Genomic DNA, 10192 nt, shown 5'->3' on the forward strand with positions numbered 1-10192 from the left:
TATTAACCACTTTTATATTCAATGGCAGTATATTTATAGATATGAAACTAAAGGCAAGAGCAAGTGAAGAAAAATCATAAGATGATAAAAACAAAATTATATATATATATATATATATATATATACACATATATATGTAATAAACATGAACTTTGTAAAATATGTCAGACACCCACCATTAATCTGGAGGGGATTTTTCAAGATGCCACTATGGTCTTTGTTCTTTTTCAAAATTCAAATGCAAAAGGTAGTTTTGTTCCCTTCGGTAAATACAATGGAGTTGGTGGGAAAGTGTGGCTCTAACTCTTACGTGGGAGCATTGTGGGAGTTTATTTTTATATGTTTGTGCGCATATATATATATATATATACACACACATATATATATAAAATCTCATATATGCATCTAATCACATATATATTATTCTAAACATTTAATTCCTATTTCCCTATAGATAATCAGCTGGTTGAAGCAGAAAGTTTTTCATCTATTTCTATGCAGACCCTGAGAAAAAGAATTCAGTTTCCAGAACATTTTCTTCATCTTTTCTGTCCCTTTGATCATGGGGGTTGGGTGGTGAGGAAGAAGGGTAGTTTTAATTAGAAGACAAATTAAAACATGCCTTTACCCTACACCTTGTTTTTTTTTTTTTTTTTTTTTTTTTTGAGAGAGAGTTTAAAGAACAGCGAAAGTGGAAAACAGTGGTAGTTCTTTCCAATCTTAAATCTCACATAATTATAGTGAAACTGACCATAAAATATTCCTTTTTCATGCTTTAATGATCACTATCTGTGAAGTTATAATAGGAAATGTATTTTTTAAATGATTAATTCACCTACACAGCTTTGATTGTTGCTACATAAAATACTTTGCTGTCAGAGTCAGTTTTTTTATATCTTACCTCCACCTCCTCCTCATATTCTTCGTCATCTGCCATTTTCTCAGAGTAGTAGTGGCACCTACAAACTTTCCATATTCCAAACGAATGAAGATACATTAAAATCAATCCCCAGAACTGAAGTCATCTTATAAGATTATAAAAACAGCATTTAAAATTTATCCATTCTATATATACATATATGTTTGCACACTCAATGAGAAAAACAAACGTTAATTCAGGTTTGAAAAACTGAAGCTTCAAATTCCTTTCTTATGATTCCCTCAAGAATATGTTGGGTATTGTTGCTGGTAGCTACATGATCAACTTAGTTCAAGTTGTAAAATGACGTTGAGATAAAGGAGTGAGAGAGTTAGTTTCCAGACAAGGGAACAGAGTACTTAAATTTCCAAATACTTGGAGAGAAACATTTTTAAACAAAATTTTTAGTAAGAGGAAGGTGAGCTCGGCTTTCGGGAGAAGTTCTAATTTTCCCCCATAGCGCCAACATTCTAAGAGGGCCACTACCTTACGTCTCCGTGTGCGCTGATATTTACATGGTGCACGGATGCTTCAAATGAGAACGTATAAAAATAAATCTGCTAATAGATTTAAAAAGAAAAAATAGAAACCTCAAGGTAATGTATTTATTTTCTTCCTGAACACCATTGGCCTGTGCGGACTCTTTCGTGTCTGTCGTTCTTGTTCAAACCTGGAAAATAACAAATTTTTGAAACAACGATTGAAAGATGTATAAGATTGTGCATCTTTGGCCTAAGCTTCTAATTCAGGCACTAAAGAAAGGATCTCCCGAGGCCTTTGTAGTCTGACGCCAGAGAGTGGGACTCTTGCTTGATAAAAGTGGATGATGACTTGGAGCAGCTGTCCCTTCTTCGCCCAAAGACATTTGCCATGTAAACCAATACCCTGCTATGGCAGGTTTTGTTAAGCTAGCGAAACTGCCACTCCAGAGGCAAATGAAGCCCAGTAGAAAAGGATAAATATAGGAATGTAGAATATAGATCCTTTTTCGTACTAATGTGTTTAGAAAAAAAAAAGGCAAAAATGAAAAAAAAAATTTGTTAGACAAGAGAGCCAACTCAGCCAAGCAATAAATGGGTTAGTATAGGACACTACATGTCGGATATTAATTAGTAGGGCCTGAGTACAGCAATGGGGTTACAGATTTTCCTAGTCACTGTTTCTATCACTAATTTCCCCAGTTCTGACCCAAAACTTCAAGGGAAGTGTGGAACATCTCCTGACAGCACATTATAGAAAAAGCCATAAACTGGCCTTACCTTCAATCTATCAAATAAATTTCCTCAGCAGCAAAACCTCTCCCAACTCTTCCCTCCTGAGAGCCCCAGGCAAAAGCCTGGGAGGTGCTTGGGCTCTGAATTATCATGTGGCCAGAGCAGCCAATCAGATTTTGAGTTGCTCAAATTTCAGAAGCTAAATATACTGAGTGATCTTCTGAAAACCACCTGTTCATCAATTCCACTAAAGGATAAAGGGTAACAAATTGCTTGCTTAGAACTGTTAAAATGTACTGAAATTTTACCTAACTTCCAGCATATGGGGTTCAAATTTACATTAAATCTCTCATTTGTTGCAGCCCTGTTTAATACCATATTTGTACAAAAGAATGTAGGAGAAAATAAGCATGATTTTGAGGACCTTTGGCTTTGACCTTCTGTAATTGCTTTCTTCACATCATTTCTCCAGTCATTACAGAGGTAAACAAGCTCACTCTGTGTACAGTTCACCAGGTGAGCTACAGATAAGTTACAGATATTGATATGAAACAAACAGAAAAATAAGATCCAGAAATTATCAAATATCAAAAATAATTTTTAAAAAAGTATTAAAATGAAATGATAGGTGAAAATATTAGATGGTGACACTAGATAAACTATCAACAGGGTGTAATTGAAGAGATTAGGCCCCATCATTTTTCTACTTGTAAACCAGGTAAGGCTAGCTGCTAGGTATAGAGAGCCTCTCTCATATATAACAGGATTACTAATTTTCTATTTACTCAGATGGCTCCTAGAAGCAGAGTGTGAATGCAGACACAAAAGGGAGCAATTTCTGAACAAGAGCAGGTAAAAGGGAAATCAGTAAATTACTAGGAAAAGATAATGCTATATTAGGCAAGTCAGAGTATAAGACATTGACTGTGAAAAATTCACGTGAAAATTTTCTACTTGAAGACATTTTCATTGATTTAATCTCTCTCCACTCTTCTATACTAAGGCAAAAACCCTGTGGGTCACCTGTATCGTAATATAGATTTAAGACTAAACATATGGTAACAGTTCTTTTTCTAAAAAAAATTATTTGTTTGTTTATTTATTTATTCATTTTTAGAGAGAGGAGAAAGGAGAAAGAGAGGGAGAGAAACATAACTGAGTGGTTGCCTCTCACTCATGCCCCCAACTGGGGACCTGACATGCAACCTAGTCATGTGCCCTGACTGGGAATTGAACCAGTGACACTTGGCTCGCAGGCCGATGCTCAATCTACGGTAACAGTTCTTTTTTAGTTGAATGTTAGGAAGTAATCTCATATTTTAAACATGCATGCCTCCCCATTCTGTGATTCATGTGGTCAAAAATAAAAATGAGCATCGTTTTGTCATGTTTACTAATTATACCTGTTCATTTGGTATATTCTCACAGGTCTTATGACCAAATGATATGTGTGTAATATGAGATTGTTCACTTGGTAGCTGCATACTAGAAGAATTGTGACTTCCTAGTCATTATGTGTTTTAAAAGATGGTGTTAAATTAAAAAATAATATGGGCTCCATTCTATATATATATATATAGCACAAAATTATATAAAATAAAGATAAACACAGACATTCTAATGCTAATCTAGAATTAATCCCTCTAAGGATGAAAGAGAGTTCTATCTATTTTTTCTGGCCTATCTATGTTCTCTTCTGTGGAAGAATAAACTGATGTCCTGCTTTATTGGTAGGTACTTATCACATGCCTTATACATAGTAAGTGCTCAATAAATGTTGGCTATTATTTGTCAATCATTACTGTATTTTACATTTATTAGAATCTTTGCTCTTTACTTTGTATTAGACTAAAATGCAAAAATATTGCAAAGCTTCTGAAATCAGATATTAGTCTAAGAATTTATGGATCAGTAGGAATTTGACTAGAAGCCTGTATAACTGACCACAAAGCAAAAAGCAGGGTACAGTTCTCTTCAAATGATGTTTTCGTAAAGATCAAAGCATAGAAGTGTTGTGTCAAGAGACCAGAGGAGATTCTATGGGGAAGATGACATTATAACAGAGCTTTTGCTGGTACAGTTGATTTGATTTTATTATTTTAATCAAATTATATGTGTACATCATTTATGAATCAAATTGTTTTGCCAGGATTATTACTAAAATCAGCATGGCCTGTTCCCATTGTTCCTCTATTGTTTTTCCCTCCCTGGAGACAATTATTTTAACTCTTTTAGCTGAATCTTTTGTTATTTATTGACACACATTTAACAAAAGGTCTATATTGCTCTTTACTAACTTTTTCAATAATAGACATCATCTGTTAAGTTACCACCTTGGAAAATGAGTTTTAGCTCTCTTTCATATAAACCACCTTACTTGTGAGATAAAAACCTCCTCACCTAATACTCTATCCTGGTAATAAAGTTCTATTTATGTAATTTAGAATTCAATATTTACATTATTATGATTAACAAAAAGCTATTCACAGTTGAAACAAGGGTTTGTTTTTCTTGGAGGTGATATTTTTCTTTCTCTTTCTTTTTTCCTCGCTCCTGGCTTAATTTTTCTAGACACACAGAAACCAGTAGAACTTTCTGCAATGATGAAATGCTCTATATCGGAACCAAGCAAAATGATAGCCACTAGCCACATGTGGCTATTGAGCATTCAAAATGTGATTTGCGTGACTACAAAACAGAGTTTTTATATTTTTTATTTAATTTAAACTTAAATAGCCACATGTGGCTAGTGGTTATAGTGTTGAGCAGTATAATTCTAGACATTTATCAGTAACTGCCTCAAACTTTCTGTCTGAATTGGCTCTTGGTATTTTTCAAAGATATTAGCAGATTTAATATGAAAACTCTAGTTCCTTCATTTAACTGATATTTGAGTATGTATGATGTACCAGGCACTCTTCTAGGTGCTTCCTTCACATAGTAGGCATCACTAGTTGACTAAGCAATGTGTATGTTCCACTTCTTGCTTATTAATAGAACCACAATTTAGTTTGGGACATAAATATACTCATTTAAAAATACACTCAATTCCCTAAGAGTGACACAGTTTGTCAATAGATTTAAGTGTAATTCTAGGGAATAAGGCTTCTGGGAAAAGTATGATTTGACTGATGAGCAGGATCAGATTCAGCTGGCATGTACTGTTTTCCTCTTGTCATTCTTCCTCTCCCCATTGCTGGAACTCAGATGTAATGTCTGGGGCAGAGCAGTCATCTTGAGACTGTGAGGGTATATGTCATACACTAAGAATGGTAAAGCTACAAGAAGCCTTATCGGTAATGATTTCTTTAATTATTATATTCTGTATTTGTTTCATCATTTGATAAGTTTAATATATAATTGTATAAATAATTATATAATTATATTTAAAATTTCCTATTTTGAATTTATTCTTGTGTGTGGTATAAGAAGGTGTTCTAGTTTCATTTTTCTGCACATACCTGTCCAATTTTTTCAACACCATTTATTGAATGAACTATCTTTTTAGCCCATTATATATGCTTACTTCCTCTGTCAAATATTGACTGTAAAGCTGTGGCTTTATTTCTGGGCTCTCTATTCTGTTCCATCAATCTATGTGTCTGTTTTTATGTGTGTATCATGCTGTTTTGATTACTATGGCCTTATAGTATAGTTTAATATTAGGTAGTGTGGTTCCTCCAATTTTGTTCTTCTTTCTCAGGATTGCAGTAGCTATGAATGGTCTTTTGTGGTGCCATATAAAATTTGGAACTGGGAAATACATCATTGGACTTTTGATAGGAATTGCGTTGAATCTATAGATTGTTTTGGGTAGTGTGGACATTTTAATGATGTTAATTCTTCCTATCCATGAACACGGCAAATGCATAAAAATCATAGAAGTAAATACAGGTAGCAAAATCTCAGACATTGCTTGTATCAATATTTTATCAGATATATCTCCCCAGGCAAGGGAAACAAAAGAAAAAAAGTAAACAAGTGGAACTACATTAAACTAAAAAGTTTTTGCACAGTAAAGGAAAATATCAACAAAATAAAAGCACAACACACAGAATGGGAGATCATATTTGCCGATAGATCTGATAAGGGGTTAATATCCAAAATTTAAAAAGAACCTACAAATCTCAACACCAAAAACCCAACAACCCAATTAAAAAATGGGCAAAGGACCTAAATAGACAGTGCAAAATTTATAAAGAAACTAATACAATTGAACACCAAAAACCAAACAATCCAAATGAAAAATGGGCAGAGGACGTGAATAGGAATTTTTCCAAAGAGGACATGCAAATGACCAATAGACATATGAAAAGATGCTCAAAGTCACCAATCACCAGAGAAATGCAAATTAAAACCACAATAAAATATCACTTCACACCTGTCAGAATGACTATCGTCAATAAATCAAAAAACAGTAAGTGCTGGTGAGGATGTGGAGGGAGGGAAACCGTCTTACACTCTTGATGGAACTGCAGATTGGTGCAACCACTGTGGAAAGCAGTATAGAGATATTTCAAAAAATAAAAAATGGATCTACCTTTTGACCCAGAAATCCCATTTGTGGGAATATATTGGAAGGAACCCAAAACACTAATTTGAAAGAACGTAAGCACCCCTGTGTTCATTCATTGCAGCATATTTAGAATAGCCAAGATATGGAAGCAGCCCAAGTGTTCATCAGCAGATGAGTGGATAAAACAACTATGGCACATTTACATAATGGAATAGTACTCAGCCATAAGAAAGAAGAAAATGGATAGACCTGGGGAACATTATGCTAAGTGAAATAAGTCAGTCAGGAAAAAAACAAATACCATATGATTTCTCTCATATGTGGAATCTAATGAACAAACTGAACTAACAAGGAAAATGGGGACAGACTCATAGATGGAGAGCATATGACAGCTAGTAGGTGGGGGGGGATGGGGTTAGGGGGTGGAGGGATTGAGCAAAAAGGAAAAAAGACTCATGGACATGGACAACAGTGTGGTGATTGTAGAGGGGGAGGTTTAAGGGGACTGAGTGGTAATTACAATACAATAAAATTTTTAAATAAAATAAAAATTTCCTGCATATTAATTTTTGTATTCTTCATTTTACCAATTACTGATAAAGTTGCTTTTTTCATGCTTATTGACTATTTGTGTCTTTTATTCTGTGTATTGACTGCTCATATCCTCCTCCTACATTGATTTGTAGGTATTCTTTTTAAAAAATAAGTATTTTATTGTTATTCTATTACAGTTGTCCTAATTTTCCCCTCTTTGTTCTCCTCTGCCCATCCCACCCCCCATTTCTAGGTATTCTTAATATATTATGGATATTAATCATTTGTCTCTTGTATGTTGTGAATATTTTCTCCAAGTGGTTTGTGGTGTCCATGGCCATAGGATGTTTTAATGTTCATTTGCTGTCAAATCTGTCAATCCCTTCCTTCCAGCTTCAATACTACTTATTGAATGAATTGAATTTGAAATGCCACTTTTAGCATATATTGAATTAATATGTATGTCTGTTTCTGTTGTGTTTTTTCTTGTTTTGTTTTCATTTTACCTTCTGGGATTTTGTTTTTCACTTTTTTTAATTTTATTTTTATTGTGAAGTATAATATACATAAAACAATATAAAACATATATGTACAATTTGTAAGTGGTGGTAAAGTGAGCATCTATTTAACTACCACTCAAGTATAGAAAGGTCATCTCTATCCTGACCTGGACAGTAATAATTTTCCTTGATTTTCTTTTTAGTTTTATCACCTGTGTATGCATACCTAAACAATATAGTTTAGTTTTGTCTATTTTTAAATTTTATATAATAGATTTATACTATATGCAATTTTGTGTCTTTTTTACTTAATATCATATTTTTTGATTTTTATTATTATATAATATTCCATGTATGACTATAATTCTATTTATCCATTCTACTGTTGAGGGGCAATTGAGTATTTACAGCATTTGTCAATTAAGAACAAAAATGAAATCAACATTTTTGAACATGTATTCTGATGCTCACAGACAACTAAATGATTGGAGTATATAAGTAAGTGAAAATTATAGGTCAGGGCATATGTTTATCATCAACTTCATTAAATAATGCTAGCTGTTTTTGAGTGTTAGCACCAATTTATGTTTTCATCAGTGATGTATGCTCTTTAACTGGCTACCACTTAAGATTAATCTTTCTAAATTTTGTCTCTCTGAAGGATGGGTAATAGTATAATCTTGTGGTTTTAATTTATATTTCCATGGCTGTTAGTAAAGTTGAACTACTTTTTATATGTTTACAGATTTTTGGGTGTTATGTGTTTTTTTCTTTCTAACCAATGTCAGTTTAAATCTCTTGACCATTTTTCTCCTGAGTTATTGGTCTTTTGCTCATTGATCTATATGCCTTCTTTGTTCTGAATTCTAATTCTTTGGTGGTTATTTCTGTTGCAAATGTCTTCCCACTCTCTGCAGCTTGTCTTTTCATTATTTTCACACATTTTAGACATTTGGTTAACATTGGTTCTTAATTTTCTCATGGTCAGCTTTATCAACATCCTCCTTCGTGTCTAGTTCTTTCAGTAAAAAACTTCTACCTCAAGATCATGAAGATATGTTCCAATATACTCTTCTGGAAGCTTTGGAGTTCTGCTGTTCACACTTAAGTCTTTAATCAACCTGTATTATTATTATTATTATTATTTTGTATATGGCATGAACAAGATATCTAATTTTTATTTTTGCATAAAGATAGCCAATTGTGCCAGCACCTCTTATTGAAAATGTCATTGTTTTCCCATTGGTTAAAATTCCTCCTCTGTTATCAGCCTTATCCAGATATCTATGAGTCTTTCTGAGCTCCCTATCCTTTCCACCTATTTATTTGGCTATTCCTTCACCAATACCATTGTTGGTGTTATTGCAATTCTTTATGATTGTTTTGTTTTCTTTGTAATTCCTAATGATCTTCCTTGACCACTCCCATCATATATTTTATCTTTATGAGAATTCTGGCTCTTTTTGTCTTGGATATGCTATATAAATTTTAGAAGCAGCTTATCAATTTCCCTAAAAAGTATAGTCCTTTTTGCTCAATAAATCTATTTGATGTTCTATGTCAGTATCAACACTGTTTTAGTGACCATAGATCTTGAATATCTTTTGATAATCTTCTAAAATTTATTTGACTATTCTTATACTTCTCTTCTTTACTTCTCTCTTTTTTAGAAGTACTGATAATTAGTTTATCAAGTGCCGTGAAAACTATTCTTGGATTTTTTAATAATTGATTTGAATTTGTAGATTTGTTTTGCCAAAATTGATACTTTCATAATGTAATCTTTCTATTTAGTTTATTTTTTAATATCCATTGGTAAAGTTCTGTGGTTTTCTTTATATAGGTCTTGTACATTAATGAGCATAAATGTATTCCTGGACATAGTAAAGCATTTATTTTTGTGGTAGATGAGAATTTGTGTAGACTTTCTAACATATGTTGTGTATCAATTTTCTTTTTATTTCTATTGTTGATTTCTCATTTACTAATACAACTAACTTTCCATAAAATTCATTAAGAGTTTGAGAAATATTACAATAAATATATGTGCTCAGTTAGTCATCTTGAACCCAAAACATGGAATAGCATTTTGAGTGAATTTGGGGGAGGATTTTAAGAGCTGAAATGACAGGGGGAAGAGCATTCCAGAGTTAGTAGATAGTATGAACAATCACTTAAAGATGGAAGAGTGTGTGGTATGTTGGGGAATGAATATCAATCTAGTTCAGGTCAAGTTAGGAATATGAAGAGAAGTAATAAAAGATTGTAAGATAGATTATGCTATGGAGAACCCTAGTGTCCAGCTAAGCAGTAGAAAATGGTATGTTCTGACATCGTCATATTGCTATTTTCTTCTACATAGTGTAGAGCTTTGAGTCCATCAGACATTAGCAAAATAGAAATATGAGTATATCAGAAACATTTATAGAGTATACAGTTAAACATATTCAATTGTGATTCATACAGAATCAATAACACAGCAGGGTGTATAGGTATGAATAAGGACTTT

The 10192-nt window shown here is 33.0% G+C and overlaps 1 protein-coding gene across 1 annotated transcript in view; it reads right to left on the bottom strand.

Annotated features, from left to right (window-relative positions):
• The window catches only part of NEB (nebulin), a 204610-nt gene extending 203170 nt beyond the window's left edge, over positions 1-1440 (bottom strand). The window contains exons 1-2 of the mRNA XM_090279733.1: positions 1406-1440; positions 902-966 (exon numbers count right to left, since the gene is read on the bottom strand). Of these exons, the coding sequence (XP_090135859.1) occupies positions 902-937 (36 nt within the window). The 5' untranslated portion in view covers positions 938-966; positions 1406-1440. The remainder of the gene's footprint in view (positions 1-901; positions 967-1405) is intronic.
• Between the last annotated feature and the right edge of the window lie 8752 nt (positions 1441-10192).

This window comes from Furipterus horrens, unplaced genomic scaffold, assembly GCF_987537825.1.
Source record: "Furipterus horrens unplaced genomic scaffold, mFurHor1.1.pri manual_scaffold_1, whole genome shotgun sequence".
NCBI classification, from domain to species: Eukaryota; Metazoa; Chordata; class Mammalia; order Chiroptera; family Furipteridae; genus Furipterus; species Furipterus horrens.